This window comes from Lingula anatina, chromosome 2, assembly GCF_051362555.1.
Source record: "Lingula anatina isolate TDL-2025a chromosome 2, LinAna3.0, whole genome shotgun sequence".
Classification (NCBI taxonomy): Eukaryota; Metazoa; Brachiopoda; class Lingulata; order Lingulida; family Lingulidae; genus Lingula; species Lingula anatina.
The window spans coordinates 33,866,586-33,884,884 of NC_141768.1; the positions used below are offsets into that span (position 1 = coordinate 33,866,586).

Sequence of the window (18,299 nt, forward strand, 5' to 3'; positions counted from 1 at the left end):
TAATTATTTTGGATTGCTGAGTGACATGCCATGGTCTTTAAAGGTTTTTGTTCTAAAGGGAATCTAAGCTCTTTCCTTCCTCTAAGGATTGTGTATATTGTACTTTTTTTTTCAAGTATCATCCATTTGGATTAGGTTTAAGGTATTTAGTAAGTTTCTTCTGAATATTTTTCATAAATGCAGGTGAAAAAAAAGTGTTTAGTATAACATTTTGCCACTTCTGTTCCAGATTGAACAATCTGCATTATTGTGGCAAAGCAGGACAACAGACAAGGCTGGTTAAAGTGGAAATAAGTTCAGTTTGATGGAAGGAAAAGCCTGTGGGGGCAGTCATGGTTCTGTCGTTTATTTCTCAATTTTTGGATACTTTTGCCTCTGTGGGGGCAGTCATGGTTCTGTCGTTTATTTCTCCATTTTTGGATACTTTTGCCTCTGGACAATGGACTGGGACAATGAATGCAGACTATGCACACCACTGTATACTAATACTTGTAAAATTAATTGTTCTAAAAAAGGGACAGATGGTTACAATACTTTTAGTATTTGCCTTTGGTCACATGGAGATTGACTTATTGTATATATTTTGATCATTTGTTTGGCCAATAGTCATGAATAGATGAAGCAAAAAAAAAAAACTTTATTCAGCTTATATATATTTTGCATATATCATATCATCTGTTGCATAATTTCTTTTATTTATCATTTCATTATCACAAAGAAATATTCCAGCATAAAAATCACTTTTAAAAATACAATGAAAGTGCAAATTTTATTTTCTCAACTCTGATATACTAATATCAGATTTACAACTAGTTTAATTAGTACATATGAAAATATAACTATTATAATAATATTTTCTTTAAAGTGGGGGTTAAATATCAAAAATATTTTTTGAATTGCTTTTCAGAAGAGTAATTGTAATATGTTTTGGTTTTCACTTCAAATAAAGTGTACAAAATACTGATGCCCTTGTAAAAATTTTAACCTAAATAACTTTCAGAGCACAAATATCAACATGGGCAATACTAAAAGAGTTATAATAAAAACCTGAAAAAATACACCTCTCAACAAAAAATTTGTTTTAAAAAATGGATCAGTATAAACCTCATACAAAGACTATTAAAAAGATGTGGATGATATAATGTACTGTATAGTAATTATAACTAGATGCAGATTTGACAAAAAAAGGTATTGCAGGCTCTCAAAGGCCTGTCAAAATTTAGGTATTGCCAGCCCTGACAATATTTTATAGGTACAAATAACTTTTCAAGACATAATCCAAGTGCACACCAGTATTTTACTGGTTTTCCAAAAACATTTAAACAACTACTGTTATAAACACAATTATGTGCACATCAGTGATATATAAGCAATAACTGGCCCAATTCATGTTTAAATTTTTATGTACATTGCTGGCCTGACTTCACTGTTGCTTTCAAAAGTTAAACAGTTCAAGTAGGAATAATATACTCAAATCTCCATTTAGTCTTCAGTTAGGATTTTCACTATGGCATAAAGTCACTTAAAATATAACAATCTCTTTGTCACTACTACAGAAAGTATGGCATACTCTACAGAGCTTAGTAGCAAACACTTGGAAGTCAGATTCAGCTTGCACCAGGCCTCTAAAATGGTAACAAATTATTCTATAAGTGAAAAAAAAAATATTCAAACTGAAATTTATTATCAGTTATCTGCAGGAAAAGGCAATCTCACAAAACCCCAGAAAAATTAAATGACGGATCTCCAATAAGATGCCCCCCCTTCCTGTACAGCTTCACAGTTAAAAATTGAGGCACTGCATAAATTTTCTTGTATCTAAAATCTAAGCTCCACTCTTAATAAAACTACTTAATAAAACAAAATTTGTAAAATTTCAAATAAATAGAGACACCTCATCTTTAATAACATAGATAAAAATAATATCACATAACCATACAAGTTGAACTTGTAATTCTCCCTGAGTTTTCATAGTCAAATTTTGTTGCATCGTCTTTTCTTTTGGTGGGTGAAGTATTTACATTGCTGTTACTAGAACCATATTGCATAGATTGTTGCCTGGACACAGGAGGAAGAGGTTCAATCTCTGGCATTGTTAATGTGTACCTCCTCCCGCGCTCATGAATACTCTTTCTTCTCGAACTTCCTGGCAAACTTGCCCGATGACTTTTAGACATGTCGACCATTGCTTCAGAGCTATGACTGTGAACAAGGGTTCCCTTCCTTTTCTGTTCTGTTCTACCAGGAAAAGTCTGACTGAGATTTTCTTGATCATTACAAGAGCTTCCAGAAGAGCTCGTTCCGCCATCTTGGAAACTCAATGACCTCAAAACTGTGAGGTCTTGACTGGCTTGTATTGCTGATAAACGCCTTGTCTGGACGACAGGAGCGTTCTTCCTGTTGACTTCATCCAAAGTGAATGATAAGTGTGACTCTAATGCTTTCACTCTCTGACTTTTCTTTTCTATTTCCCTGTTCAGATTACAAATCTCCTTTTTAAGTTCACTGACTTGGTTGTCTTTTTTAGACAGAGCATCTTTTAATTCCTCTATTTCAGCTCGGCATCTTTTCAAAGCAAGCTCTGTGGTTGTCTGCTTATCTAGCAAACTTTTCTGAAGAAAGTTCCTGAAATTATGAAAAGTTTGAAATATAACAAAAAAGCATTGCAGTTATATGTTCTAACCTATACCATAAAAGCAACATAAAAACTGCAAGTTAAAAAAACAAAAGTTTAAAAAGACTTAAGCAAAACCATTACAGGCACAGGCAAAATATTGAAAAATTCTTATGCAAAATATATATCATAGAATGTATGGCAAATGCATTTAAGAAACTGTTCAAACTTAAGACCAATATGATATAAATAATATTGCTGAAGCTTAGATTTTTACAACTTGAATGTCAAACTGAAGATTGGATTGAAAGGTTAGGTTGATGCAAATAAGCCAGAAAACACAGCAAGCAGGTAATATTTTAAAAGACTGTTCATGAGATTTTTCTCATATATAATCTTATTTTTATTACTTGACTTTTACTACTGAAATTGCTATTACCCCTGCATGAAAAATTAATGAAAGTGAAAATTGCAAAGTTTTCCAGAGGTGCAGCATAAACTGGGAGTGGGTTTGGTCAAGTTCTGGATAGATGATGAATGCCCCAGGTAACTGTTATTTTTTTTACTTCTTATCAGAAATCTCATGAACTTTCCTTGTTGGCTTATGTCACACTCACTTCGCCCATGCCAGCCAGTAAGGCAACCCGCGTTTCAAAGAACTGATTATAATTCTCCCACACCAAGCATGCTCTTTGCTATAACCAGGGATGAGATTTTTCCATCTATTGGCAGATTTCCTACTTTTTGGGAGCCAAAAATATCATTTTGAGATCGATGCAGATCTGCAAGAAAAACTGAGGGTGGGGGTGGTCTGGACCCCATGCCACATTTTCTGACTTTCTTACTAAATGGCAGTCTCATCCCTGTATAAGTGCCTAAGAAAGCATGTGTTAGACTGGGTTCCCATAAACCTAACATACTAGCAGGATTAATCTAATACCGAGGGGATTCTCACTAAATTGCATTCAGTTTAAGCGGCTTAAATGTCTGTAAGGCCCACTGGAGCTGTTTCGGGGATAATGTACTTTCATGCATGCTTAAACTAAATGCAATTTAGCGAGAAAACCCCTTGAAGATAGATCGATTCCGCTAGTATGATAGATGGGAATGGTCCCTTAGGCAGAGGACAGTCACCTTGAGTGCTCTGATACTAAGGGTGAGATACCATTAAGGCATGCCCACTGCAGACAATTTCACATTAGATCGGTTGCATGGTGTTATATGTATACATTCCCCCACACTGTCAATTTACTACACTGACTGATCACTGCACCAATAGCTCCCCACAGTGATATATATTGTTGGATAGGACACATTAAAATTACATTTCCATAAATCCAGATAAAAAAATCTCATAAGATAAAATAATCTCAGTCAGCCAATCAATAACATGATTTTCTACTAAATCCAAATAAAAATATTTAAGAAGTATTCACCACATTAAGCAATCTTTCAGCGTGGGGATCTATGTACAGCATAGGAAAAAAGGGTCTATCAGCATAAAGCCAGCTGCACAACTGTATAGGGCACTGATAATATAATTATGTTTGACTGATAGCCTATGTCACAAGGTGGGTCCTAGGTCACAACAAACAGATTTGGATTGTATTAATAAAACATGCCCTTATAATGAACTAACCCCCCCCCCCCCCCCCCCCAAAAAAAAAAAAAAAAAAATTGTCTGATGCTATTGTCCTAGAATACTACAAACCATCCAAACCTTTCATAAGATGGGTGACAATTATTTATTATAAGTTATATATTATAAGTAAAACTGGGTCTTTTAGCTCTATTAATACAATCCAAAAGTGACTTGCATACTTCATATGTGTGCTCTACCTGTTGTTTGAACTAATGAAAATAAAAGTAAATAATAAGTTCAACACTGTTACTTTTGGTCTGAGTGCTTTAGTTTGTGCTGATTAATTGTATACTGTGTGAGGAAAAAAAACAAAGAATTGAAAAACAGTGAAAATAAATACCATTTAAACCAGACACTGATCAGTTACATGCCTTTTACCATTTGATTACATCTTGTTGCAATGAAAATATTTTTAAAAGGTTATTATAAATGAAATGGTCAAAAACTATCCAATATAACTAACAGATTAGCAAAGTCAATGTTAATCAAAAAAGAAAACCATTTAAAAGAAGAGCTATTCCTCATTTCTTTTCCCCACCAATAATAATTTCCCACTTGCAAAACCTTTTCATTTCATCATGTCTCACACACAAAAAAATCAGACAACAAGGCTGACACAATTACAGACCAAACCTGTGAGCCAGAGAAGACCATGAGTGCAGTTTTAAAAATCAATACAAGTGCAAAGGATTGAGACAAAGAAGTGTTTCAAAATAATTTCATTTAGTCCAGTTCCACCAAAATATATTTTTTTCCAGCATATTACAATACAAGATCTGCCAGTAAATGTTAAGTTAGACAAATTTCATAATTGATTGTTAAGGAGTAAACAATGCAAAAACAAGTGCTGAAGAGACGATTAATGCAACTTGTGATTATGACATGGACAGACAGATAATCAGAACATTTATAGACACTATATAAAAACCAAATGCAGCTCCTTCCTGAACTGTCTCGAATTAAGTTTGCTAGGAATGCAAGTGGTAAAAATTACAGAGGGCAAAAGATGTTAAAGATGTGCATTTAATATAGCACTGTGAAATGGCCAACAAACAAAATTAAAAGACTTGATCTTCAATACAAGTCACAGTGACACATGTACACACCAGTTAATCTTGGCTCTTTCTTGCTTTATTTCATCCTCAGTGCCTCCCTTGATTAACAATTCTTCTTTTTCTTTATCTAAGTCAGACCGTAGGGAGGCCAGCTCCTACAAAAGAGAAATAGAACAAAATATTTTCTTACTTTATTCTATACATCTAGTATTTCAATTTGCAGCAAGGTAAACCATAAATGAGCAGAGCCATTAAAGGCCATTTTCTCTTAACTCAGAGCAATTCCCATGCATTCATAATCTAAGTGTAAATCTTCAACCTTTATAATGCAATTTTGAATTAAATATCACGGGAAGCTAAAATTATTCATTGTTATCAAAACAAATACAAGTTTTGATGCATTTTCTTTGGCATTACAAACACTAGAGCACAGAAGAATCACAGCAGGTCAGCATCACTTCATTGACTCCTTGGGGCCTAAACCTGTGCCAGTTGTACTACATGTAAGTACTGTTTTAACTCTGCAAAACGTGTACATACAAACTCTAGCCATGACATATGGAGCCAGTTGCCATTCTGCTGTCTAGCCCTCCAACACTGGTAATCACATACAGTGCCCAGTGATGAGAAAATATAATCACACTTTTCAAAACAGATAATATGGTATAGCTAGAGTCCATCTGGACAGTTAAAGTGACTTGAAACATTTTTTTTAATAATAAGAACTTCATATTTTTAACATTACCGTGTCTAGATCTTTGAGTTCACTTTCTCTTTTATTGCAGAGTTCCATTCTTCTATCTAGATAGCCTTCAATTTCTTCAACCTTACAAAACAAAACAAAATGGTCTTGCTAAACAGGAACATGGACAAATCAACTAGAACTGTTCTGAAAATTTTCTGGCATTCTTTTCAAAATGCTTAATAAATAAAAAAATTCAGAACAGGTAAATGTAACAGTTACTTATCAATATTAATTATAAAATTTATCAACAGCATTTTGTTTTACAAGAAATAGTCTACAAGACTGGCCGAACTCTGCAGGGATTCCTACTGGGTGCAATTAGCTTTTCAGATATTCGGCTTTTGTAGAATAGAGAAAAGCTGGTTATTTTAATTCAATTTAGTTATTTTAAAAGTACACGAGAAACAAGAAGAAGCATGTCATTCAGTAAGCTGATTGCACTTAGCGAGAGTCCCATCAGAGTTGGGTCGATCTCCGTAGTCTGATGATGTGTCTGTGGAATGGGGTCTAATTGTTAAGAGTGTTAATACTTAAGTTACAAAAAATTTTACATGAATGCTAAGTTTTAATTAAAAAAGGATTTACAAATAACCTCTTTTTCATAATCAATAAGATTCTTTTGTCTTTGAGCAATTTCATCTTCCTTTTCCAACAATTTCTGTTCCATAGCAAGAACTTCCTTCTGTCGCTCCACCAGATCATGGTTTGCTTCAATATCCTTAATTTCACTTTCAATCTGTTCTTTCTTCTGGTTCCTTTTAAATAAATGTTATGTAACAGATTAAAATGTTGTATTCCCTGTCTTTTAACTGCAACTGAATTTGAGAAATAAGGCTTGTAATAATCTTTTCCAGCTTTAAATATATTTCAAATGTTCCATTTTCATCCTAAGTTAAAAATGCTGACTAGACAAGATGTAAACAGACTAACCAAAGCAACAAAATCAGACCTTCTTGTACTAAGTATAAATTAAAGCAAAAGGAGGTACATTTTGGTACAAAACATTCCATAAAATAAGAGAATTGTTTTGAAACCACGGTTTTCTTTTAAAACTAATGAAGTCAAAATATCTCAAAATGGTATGTTTAAATTAAATAATGGTATCAATTATAATATGTGTGATGTAAAAAAAATCACAAAATTCACTTCAAAACAGAATTCAACTGACAAAAAATAAATGAAATATCTTAAATAAAACTAAATGTAATGGATGTTTGTTTTTTAATCTATCCAAATTATGCTAAAACGTAAAAGGAAAGGAAAAGTGGTTAAATTTGTGGATGTGTGGTTCTTACTTTTTTGCCTGGAGCTGCTGGTCAAGCTCATCTAACTCTAATGCTGCCAGCTGTTTCTGATCCTCCACATTCTGCTTAAGCTGAGATATCTGAAATAAGAAATACAAAAAAAATGACTTCTTTTTAAAGGTTAAAGAGCAGGTATGTTGGTTTAAGTGTTTAAGTCTGAGTCATAAACCAGATTTTGGTTTGCCGGTTTCTTACTCATACATGCACACCTGTGGCCTCTTTTAAAGTAAGAATGCTTTAGAAAAAAATGTCAGGTTGATGCTGTTTGTTAACCATGACTGCATGATGCATACTAACTACTGAATTTTAATTCACAGGTAAACAACTCTCTCTCTCTCTCTCTCTCTCTCCACAATCTATGAACACAAAAATTAATTATATATATATAATAACCTCAAAAAATATATACCTCTTCATTACACTGTTTTCTGAAAGACTCTAGCTGAAGATTCAGCTCTTTCATTTGCTGCCTGAACAACCTGCGACACTCTTCCAACTCCTCTTCCTCGTGATACAGCTGAAATTGCAATGGCTAATATACCATTTGACATAGAACTTTCATACACCTGACTTTCAAGTTGACTTGACTTTTAAGTTTTCAAACAATGGGAAATTACTTCATATTTCATAATAATTCTGATGACTCAAAAGTTTCAATTCTGTACTTTATCATAACACCTGGGAACCAGAAACACAAAAATTGGACTTAAGAAATGTACATGTTAGTTTTAACTTAAAAAAAAACTCATGCAATTTCATGAAACTAATTACCTGTGAATGTTGTTCATCTATTCTATTGGCTGTATTTTCTTCTTCCCTGGACAGGCTCTCATTTTGTTCACCATCCATTTTCAGTTGATGAGATTCAAACTCGAAGGTTTGGTTATTCTCCAGGCAAAATTGAACATGCTTGTTGCCTGCAGTCTAGTAAAAAGAATTATTGAAATATTCAATGAACTACATGACAGTCAACAATTAAAAACATGAACTCTCTGTTGAAAATAACTTCAATAATCACCTGATCATCTATCTTTGTTATGCAGTGAACATCTCAATGTGATCCATGAATTCAACTGGCAAGAAGTCAGAGAGACCACACAAATACATCACAACCCTTCACAACCAGACTATCACTTATGGCACTATTATGTGTTCAGCCCACTTATATCAATACTCAAAGTTTACTGCTGTCATTTACGGGGTGTTGACTTTCTTTGATAGCGATACTTGAAGGTACCCTGCTTAAAGCTGTTAAACAAATATTCTTCTTTTGTTAAAATTCAAATGTACTACGATATGGTTCAGTGTTGAAGTTACTTCAATGACATCAGCTGGAAAGGCTATTGAAAAGAAGTGAATTAGCCTGTCAGATACAGAGTGAAACATGCATTATTTTAAATGTTTGAAAGGCAAGTTTGTATTTTGCTTAGTGACATCAGTGTATTTTGAAGAGTGATAAATACACACACACATTTTCTTGTAACTTAACAAATCCTATCATTAGAAATACCTTAGATAAGCTAAGATATAGATAAGATATAAAAGAAATCATTCCAATGAAATAAACACAAAAATTTAAATCAGAGTTTTTTGCAATCTATCATTTTAATGTGTATTGAGTAATTCTCACATAATGTGGCTACATGTACATGTTACTGTAGCTTAAATAATTAAAATGCATTTTTTATTATTTAGGTTAAATTCTCACTCCTACATTTTCAAAAATAGCAAATCAAAGCCAAGGACAGTAGCTCAATTGTTTTTATTCAGATCTCAGCTCATTTGACCTACACACCAAATTAAATTTTTCTTATAAAAAACTCATTGCTCAACCCATTTCTGCCTTTGGATTCAATATTTAAGTAAGTATTTAACTAAGTTTTATAAATGAATCTTCATATACTCATTATATAGTCCTTGTGGCATTTCAGAAGGAAATACTGATACCAGGTACTTTTATTTTAGGGATTCTTTTTTTAAACTTCTTTTTATTCTTTCCCTTTTTTCTCTCTCTTTATCTATGTTGTTATTTAGGTCTGCATTGGGAAACATTTTTAAACATGTACAGTATACCTTTTATATACATGTCCCCTAAAACTTTGCTGTATGCCTACTTGTGCTTTTCTTAAGACTTTATATGAATTATTATCACTTTTTTCAAGAGCAGCTTTCCTTTTTTTCCTTTTATTTTTGGTTAGGTAGATAATTTTCACTCATTTATTTTTTTCCTTATTGACTCAATGCTGATTTATTGTCATTTTCTTCACTAATTTTTGTCCAAGTTTAGCTTATATTAACTGCACACCTCAGGCATGGGCTAAGTAACACCTGCACCTTCACTTCTAAAAAAAAGAACTTAATAGTTGTTTTGAAGAAACTATTATAGTAACTGAGCTAAGTGTTATATCACAGCTGCTAAAATTCTTTACTGGATACATACTTGTTTGCACTATCTCCCACCAGATAGTATAATATTTAAAAAGAAATTCATTTGGTTAAATTTTATTGTAAAATTTTACGTGTCACTGACATGTGCAGCTAAGTCTTCACACAAATCTTTTTGTTTTTGTTATTTTCATTAATTTTAATAAGAAAATAAAATACAGAATCATTTTGAAATAAAATACAAAACATTTATATTATTAAGCACTAAAATTTTTACATAAATAATGAACTTTGAGTAAGAATACATGGCATAAACATTTTTCTATAAGATTTTAATAAAAAATTCACTATCAGACAAAAACTTTATATGAAGCTTGCTTAAACTTTTAGGAATGATTTGATTCAACTGTTAATGAGCTGCAAGATATGTTTTTTGTTTTTGTTTTTTTTTTTTTTTTTTTTTTTTGCTTTGATTAGAGGGCTTAAAGATATGCATCATACGGTCAGATCAGGAAAATCCTCAACAAAATGCTTCAATCTTTTAAAACATATTCTGTATCTTACTTCTTGCCAAAAAGGGAACTACTCATTGTTTTTTATTCTACTGCTAAAAATGTGTAACCACATAACAATCAACCACTTTTATGTTTGATAACAAAGTATGATAAGATACCAGCTGTACAATGGAATCTATATACCAGTACACTAATTAGTATGCAGGCTTGTAGGCAGAAAGGTGGATGGGGGGGGGGGGGGGGTCAGGGTTTCTAACCAACCATTCTTTTAGCTGGGAAAAGGTCTGCTCAAACTCAAATTATGATCTAGGATAAACTAGAATTCATAATAAACAAAACAATCAGGTTTTGTGTTAAAAAGAACCTCCTCTTTGAAAATACTGGATACAAGCCTTCATTGTCTACACAAGTAACATCCCATAGATAAACAGTTACTGTATATGCCCAAGAAACATGTTTTGCATTTCTGATAACAAACTTGTCTGGGCTTTCCTCTCTTGCATTCCTATGATTATCATTAATTTTATCATAATATTTTTCACTGACAGTTCAAGGGTCTGTAGATGCCTACACAATAATGCAAAGCATGCAAATGATAGAAGATTTGGTGAAACTAACTATAGAAGTCAGTTTGTTTATTTATTTATTTATTTATTTATTTATTTATTTATTTATTTAACACAACCCAATAAATATAGGCAGATGGAAACTTCACTTGGTAGATGAGAGGTTAGGAGGAATGTGTACCTTAAAGAGAATGCTGTATTTGAATAATGTGATTGTAAATTTAAAAAACAATGTAAAAAGGTGTTTTTGAACCTGTAAGCCTGAACTCACTAAGAACTTACAATAAACAAGACCAAACTGGAAAAATACAAATAAATAGTTTTCATTAAAAGTGCACCATGAATAACGCAAGGTTATCTATACATAGAACAACAAATGATTTTGAAATTGTGCGTTAATACAGCAAAGGCATTTCCGATGCAGCCTCTCGATAAATAGAGGCGCAGATCAATGTGTAACGGTGCATGTGTTAAAATGTAACGCTATCCAACTTATTTTCACCACGCTCGGCTGTCACCTTGATTGGATAGTAAACGGTTGTCGTAAAATCGCTAAAAGATATTAAAACCCGGTGCATAAACTTGAAAACCACCTAGGACAACCTCAGACTGCCACATTAATCCAATACAATGCAAAAATAAACTATAACAAGTGGTTAAAGCCTTCAAACCGAATGTCGTAAAGTCCCCATATACCTCCATAGAGACAATAAAATATAGTCAGCTTGTGAAACAAGATAAATCCAGTTCCAACATAATAATCGAAATAAAATACTGCCGGGCATCGGAGCGGCCTAAAACTTGGCACGCTTACCGCTAATACTGCAGGCTACATCATCCCGTCGCTCGTTTGTAAATTCCGTGCATGGCATACGCACAATCAAACCGTATATCCAAATTGCACCTCTGATGTTTGAATTAGTCCTCTACGCTATTCAAATCAAGAAGTGACGTAACCGCAGAGGTCACCGTACACCGGGCTTACGAAAAATAAGCCATGCCATTGGACAATGCGACCTCTGCGGTTACGTCACTTCTTGATTTGAATAGCGTAGAGGACTAATTCAAACATCAGAGGTGCAATTTGGATATACGGTTTGATTGTGCGTATGCCATGCACGGAATTTACAAACGAGCGACGGGATGATGTAGCCTGCAGTATTAGCGGTAAGCGTGCCAAGTTTTAGGCCGCTCCGATGCCCGGCAGTATTTTATTTCGATTATTATGTTGGAACTGGATTTATCTTGTTTCACAAGCTGACTATATTTTATTGTCTCTATGGAGGTATATGGGGACTTTACGACATTCGGTTTGAAGGCTTTAACCACTTGTTATAGTTTATTTTTGCATTGTATTGGATTAATGTGGCAGTCTGAGGTTGTCCTAGGTGGTTTTCAAGTTTATGCACCGGGTTTTAATATCTTTTAGCGATTTTACAACAACCGTTTACTATCCAATCAAGGTGACAGCCGAGCGTGATTTTCACAGCCAATTAATCCTCACCTTTGCTTCACAGCTGCCATCGTTTTGTACACAAACACATCCTTCAGAAGGTTCCATATCATAACACATGTGCAACAGACGTGACAACCGTCAGTTGCAACCCCATAACAGCCCTGTTGTCTCCTACATCCCTGGGGAAATCGACATGTTTACATCGGAAGTCACAGCTGTCATGGTGTTAAAAACGGGATTACGCTGCATCGATGCAACTTTTATTTAATGTAGGCATCAAATTGGTCATTAATGTTATCAGATGGATCTTTTGAAGACAAATCATTACCTAATGCTCTTTTCAGTATTGTTTTAGAAATCTGTATGGATTTTCAAAAGACGCAAGTGCTTTAAATGGAAAATATTTGTTTTATAGTTTAGCTCTTCTTGCCAAAATGGAATTGTGGGAAGGACACTTGTTTTCAAAATGGCAGACTGAGATTTGACGATGGACCACATACAACGACAGGTAATATCACCTTATTTATAGATCTGAATAATATGATTTCGATAGATAATTGCCGATAAGACTAATGCACATAAATGCTGGCTAGTTACCAATGATAACTGTGTTTCCCTGATTTTTAAACCTTATGAAATTGACCAGCAAAGTTCGCCTCGTATGCTACTATTGAATTATATCAATTTGCCATTTGCATTAATTTTTAATGAATGTTATGTGTTCTTTCAAGTGACGAGGTGTTTTCCTTTCCTTTTTTTTATAATTATGAACTTGTTTGAAAATTTGGATTTTTTGGTTATTAATATTTTTAATTTAATGTTCGACGAGTGTGTTTGGAAGATATAAAAAAAATTATTTAAAATGCTGCCACTATTTCATTATCTCATTCTGTTTTACTTGCAAGACAGACTTTTTGGACAACTGGGCAGTATTTATTTATTTTTTTAGGTTATAACTATATTAGTTCAACTCAGATGACTATCATTATTTTTTCTTGAGTGCTTTATTCAGTTGAAAAGCATACATGTTTCACAAGCAATAAATAAATAAAATAAACAAGGGGTAAAAATGAAAACTATTTTAGGCTCAATATCAACAGCACCTGTAGTGTAATGTACATTTCTTAAATAGTAGGATAGATTGAAATTATCAGATGGCAGTCTTTTTATTCTTTTTTTTCTTTATTTTTTGCAGCATTCTTGATTAGCCTGTGAAAAGAAATTATGATTGTTGTTTTTATGTTGATTTTTTAAAAATTAATTTGTTTTAGGGTGTTTTTTATCCACAGATTTCATAGCAAACATACTGTAAACATTTTCAATAAGATGAGTTAGGTCTAAAGCAAAACTTTCCCTAGTATATATATCCCAAATACATAAAAAGATTAATTACTAGGTTAATCTAATTCTAGTCCCTTGGGAAGTGAGAAAAACAAGCTAATGTACTCACAGAAGGTTGCAGAACTTGTCAGTTTTCTAATTTGACTTATGAACATTGAAAGATGTTTATTTTGTACATGAAATCAAAGAGTTTGTACCACAGTGCTAGCAGTACAGTCTTTTTGAGAAGCTGACAAAGTTTTGGTGAAGTGAATTCTTGTAACATTATGGATGAGTTTGTAAAATGTTATAACTTTTCAGCTTTCAACAGGTGCTATACCTGGCAAAGGTGATCAGTTAGGAAAAGTTGTAGAGTTTCAGTTTAAACAGTACAAATAATAAAATATTTAGAAGTGGGCCATTCCGTGGTATTTTTTTGCTGTTATGGAAGGACATTTGACACTTCAAATGAAAATATTTTCAAAAGTAAAAAAGTTACAAGGTCCATTTTTTGTATGTTTATTCTTCTATATGTAAGTTATAATTAGGCAAAAAATTAGGTTTAAAAAAATTAAAGTTACGAAAAAATTATAATAAATAGTTAGCATCTCGGAAGGACGTGAAATGGACATGGAATTTTAACTTTCAACTTCAACACTAAAATTCTGCTCTGTCTGTGTAGATATTTTTAAAATCAAATCAAAATATGAATATTTGATTATTTTACTTTCTCGGTGTACAAAAATTTTTTTGGAAAAAAAATAATAAATTTGAAAATTTTGCATATAAAAAAATCAAGTAGGCGTCATGGAAGGACACGTCTCGGAAGGACGTTTTGTCCATGGCTAAATAAAATGTAAAATAAGGCTAATAATAATATTTTATGAATACATACCAGCATAATTTTGATGAATAATATCAAATGTAAACATGTCTTTCCATGGTAATATATTTCATCTTCAAACATGTTACTAATTTTGACTATAATATAAGTTCTCATCTGCTCTGATCATCTTTAAATAATATTGGGACATTTTTTGAGAAATACTTACCAAATCTATTAATTATAAATATAATCAATTGTCTAAATTATAATAACTTCAATATTATTCATTCAAATGAAATGTTTCTCAGTTTAAAATGCTTCTATATATAATAATTGTGAATTTTAAGTTCAAGATTATCTTGAAAGACATAAGGGTTTTGGGGCTCATTGGTCACATGACCTGTTATGGTCCAATCAAAATGCCTCATACTTGCTTCCACTGTGCTAGGTGTCATGTTTAATGCTTATATATTTGGATTTAATTTCTTACTGAAGTGGTTCTAAGCAAAAATAATTTCATATTTTGTTGGCCCCTTTCATGGTTGAGGAGAATATGAAGTTATAAGTTTTTAACTTTTGTAGTTACTGAGAAAACTTAAAAAATAGGTACCAAAATCATCTCGGAAGGACAAATTGATATTGATTAATCCATTATTTTATAATCAAATATTTTTTTAATCTAATGCACCTGACTAAATGTAAGAAATAGGTTATATTTAATGTATTAAGCCTTTATTGTTTAAAATGATCTCTATTATGAAAAATATATCAAAAATAAAAATGTCCTTCCGTGACACTATTTTATAAGTTTTCCAGATAAAAGTGTCAATAAAATCATAATTAATCATCAAAACCTAAAATTTCTTTTGGATTCTGGTATCTTATGATGTCTGGTTTCAGAAATTATAAGTTTTATAAGTAGGATTCCTTTTTGAAATTTTGAGGTCTGCGGACCAAATACCACGGAATGGCCCAAGTGTGGATTAAAAACAGTCTCTGATGTTACCCACAGCCAGTTAAAAAGTTTTTTTTGACCAGTAGATTTTTCAGAATGTGTGAATGTAATGGTGTATATGGCTATTAGATTCTTTCTATAAGGTTTCAAAAAAGCTCTTGTTTTGATTCAAGTCTTCTTCTGAAACGTTACATGATGATTTAAAAAAAAGAACTGACAAAATCAAGGTCTTGTTATTTCTAGTATTAATGCAATAGGGGAAAATGTCCAGTGAATTCTGATTTGGACCAGTAGATTTTTGGAAACTGGTGGTTGGAATGGCCAGAAAGCTGAAAAGCTTATGGCACAGACTGTGAAGCTAGATGTTCAGGTTCTGATAGGCTTCATTGTTATTTAAGGTTTAAGAAATGGTTTGAGATTGAATCATGCTATATGAATAAAAAATTTCTCACTCAATTATCTTCTTAACCATCATTATTCTGTCACTATTTACAGTGGATTGCAGCTATTTTTTACCTCCCAAGTACATTTATAATTTGTAAATTAAATCTACAGGTACGTGATGAAAGCAATATATTATATTAGCTTATTTTCTTCCTCGACATAATCAGTCTACATTGGCTAATTTACAGTGCGAGGTCCTCTTTTACAGAAATAACAATAATCTGACTGTATTATCAGCTCCTATACTACAACATATATATTTGAAATACGCAGTGCTGGCAATGTGACCATTTGATTTAAAATCTCATTAAATTGTAATCAGCAGCTGCCTTAATTTGCGGTGTAACCTTATTTTTCTAGATAAATTATTCATGGGAAATTCATTGGGACTTGGCTAAGCTAAAGTGTCTTTCCTAATATGAATCCACCTATAAAATGCTTCTATTTATTTATTCTGATTTTTAATTTGATCTTTGTTTATTTCCAACCTCAGAGCCATTGGCATTCAGAGCATTGTTGTTGAATAGCTTTGATTGGATTATCATTAGGGGTATTGGATTACTAGGATACTTAGAATTACAAGTTTTCTTTGATTGATTTTTGTTATCATTCCATAGGAAACTTCCTGCTTACATCTCTAGTTTCAATTTTCCTTGGATAAACCATTTCCTAGCTTTTAAATGGAAACAAGATATAATTTATTTTTAGCAGCTTTGCAGTTGTCCATGCTTAATCATTAGTGCCTAGTTGCTAGAGTGTAAATTGCTTGGTGGAAAGGTATCCCCGTGTTTTCATTATGGCCATGCAGCTTCTTGGCCTGTATATTAACCATAAAAATCTCCCTTTGGTATATGTAATAGAGCGACTCTATAGATCATCAATACAGGGTTATATGGTATTTGCTATAAGCCCAATCTGTGGATTGTTTCAGTCTGCTCAAAGTGGACTGTTAGGGTTACAGTGGAGGTATTTTCTACCATTTTCTAGCCAACAGTCTGTTATCTTGCCTGCTTGTGGTGGCTTTGGCTGATATGAAAACTGAGCCCAACTTGAACTGTGCTCAGATCCAAATAGGAATCAGTGCCTGTTGTTAAATGCATATCAATACATGCGTGAAGATTATATAACAAGGTTTAGTTTTATTTTTATATATCTTACTTTTGAGTCATCAGTGCAAATTGATGTGAGACAGTTATAAGAGGTTGAGAACTAGGGTACATTGCAAGTTGCACTATACCAGATTTTACACAAGATATTTAAAATGAGGACTGGGGTTGTCAGCTAGGATACTGTGCTGGTTAAGGTGTAGGCAAGAGTCCAGCTCCATGTGGATGAGAAAAGAAAGATATTTATGAAGATACAGAGGACTCGCATCTTCCCCACAGCCATGACAACTAGGGGCAAACAGAGGGACTATCAGAATCCACATCAAGTATCTCCAGCTAGTCACTAGCTTTTTTGTTCTTTGTAACATCATGATGAAGGATATTTATGATTTGACATCGACGCTCTTAAAGTGGAGCTGAGGTCACCAGGTGAATGATATGCTGGTTCTGACTGTACTATTTCTAAGATCTATGCAGATTCACATTTGATCTCGCCACGCTGGGGAAACACTCCCCTAAGCAGAAATGACGCAGACTAGGAGTTGCTGGGTGCACTCAGATCATGTATATTGCACTTGTTGCTACACCAAAATGTAGCCAGAAATCTGTAAGTATTGTGATTGCTGTTGAAGGCACTTGTAGGAGACTTGTGATGCTCACAGTAGGGTTACAATGGGTGAAAGAAGCATCTGGATATTTAATGTGTATTGGTCTGCTCCTTTTTTATTTTATTAGGGCATAAAGTACAAAGGTTAAAGCCAATTGTTGTATGTAGACTCATCAACTATATTTAGACTATCTGCCTTTTGCAAACATGATTTTACTTTTTAGATACAAATATTGCATCAGTCTATTAATATATTTTTAATATTTGATATATTTGCTATCAAACTATTTTATATCCTAAATATAAAATAATTTTTTAACCAAATCAATAAGTAAAATGAGAGATTGCTTTGCAACAGGAATCATAATTGAAATAGTATTTGAATAAGGTTTTGGAAAGGTCTTGGTATTTCTCAAATAAGTAAAAAAAATTAAAAAATACAAGCAAAAAAATATTTCATAGGAGCCATGAGCCATAGGAGAAAAAGACTACATTATATTTGTGAAGAATAGTGTGGTATTGAGAAGTATTAGATTTAGGTTGATATGTTAGACAATAGTCATTTGTGAAGATCTTCTTAGCATGCCAAATAGACATAAAAGAACAGGTGGAGACAAATTAGTTTTATCAGGTTACATAAATAACCATTAGCACAAGTGGAAATGATATAAAAAATGTATATTTTAGTTAAACAGTCTCAGTGGAGGTGCTTATTGTATTAAGATTTATCAGAATAAGTATATTTTTAAAATGAAAGAA

At 32.8% G+C, this 18,299-nt stretch overlaps 3 protein-coding genes across 7 annotated transcripts in view; 2 read left to right on the forward strand and 1 right to left on the reverse strand.

Moving 5' to 3' along the window:
* Positions 1-964, forward strand: part of LOC106177753 (kinetochore-associated protein 1-like) — a 22,340-nt gene extending 21,376 nt beyond the window's left edge. The window contains exons 33-34 of one of the 2 annotated variants that reach the window (XR_015333117.1): positions 230-373; positions 431-964. Coding sequence is in view for 1 of the 2 variants with exons in the window: in XM_087006063.1 (XP_086862189.1) it covers positions 230-283 (54 nt within the window). In the remaining variant the exon portion in view is untranslated. Of the gene's footprint in view, positions 1-229 lie in introns of both variants that reach the window. The other variant, XM_087006063.1, reaches the window with a different exon arrangement.
* LOC106177760 (uncharacterized) lies at positions 675-12,530 on the reverse strand. 3 transcript variants are annotated; one of them, XM_013560633.2, is made up of 9 exons: positions 12,331-12,530; positions 8,132-8,284; positions 7,770-7,877; positions 7,352-7,440; positions 6,649-6,811; positions 6,057-6,137; positions 5,363-5,466; positions 4,454-4,465; positions 675-2,625 (listed from the first exon to the last, which is right to left on the reverse strand). In XM_013560633.2, exons 1-9 carry the CDS (start codon positions 12,397-12,399, stop codon positions 1,926-1,928), a joined length of 1,479 nt encoding a protein of 492 aa, XP_013416087.2. In that variant the 5' UTR covers positions 12,400-12,530; the 3' UTR covers positions 675-1,925. The 3 variants fall into 3 exon arrangements, with proteins under 3 accessions (XP_013416087.2, XP_013416089.2, XP_013416088.2); XM_013560635.2 differs by lacking the exon at positions 12,331-12,530 and adding an exon at positions 8,379-8,787; XM_013560634.2 differs by lacking the exon at positions 4,454-4,465 and having other exon boundaries at positions 12,331-12,529.
* A 72-nt stretch (positions 12,531-12,602) lies between these two features.
* LOC106177759 (apoptosis-stimulating of p53 protein 1) overlaps positions 12,603-18,299 on the forward strand; it is a 37,980-nt gene continuing 32,283 nt past the window's right edge. Inside the window, exon 1 of one of the 2 annotated variants that reach the window (XM_013560624.2) lies at positions 12,603-12,790. In XM_013560624.2, coding sequence (XP_013416078.2) covers positions 12,770-12,790 — 21 coding nt within the window. In that variant the 5' untranslated portion in view covers positions 12,603-12,769. Of the gene's footprint in view, positions 12,791-17,358; positions 17,541-18,299 lie in introns of those variants that run through there. The other variant, XM_013560623.3, reaches the window with a different exon arrangement.

Excerpts from the sequence above, each read along its gene's own strand:
- LOC106177760 (XM_013560633.2), bottom strand. The coding sequence starts at position 12,399 with ATGTGTTATGATATGGAACCTTCTGAAGGATGTGTTTGTGTACAAAAC. Across the intron at positions 6,138-6,648 it reads TTATTGATTATGAAAAAGAG|GTTGAAGAAATTGAAGGCTA; the intron begins GTTATTTGTAAA and ends TTGTTTTGTAAG. Across the intron at positions 5,467-6,056 it reads AACTCAAAGATCTAGACACG|GAGCTGGCCTCCCTACGGTC; the intron begins GTAATGTTAAAA and ends TCTCTTTTGTAG.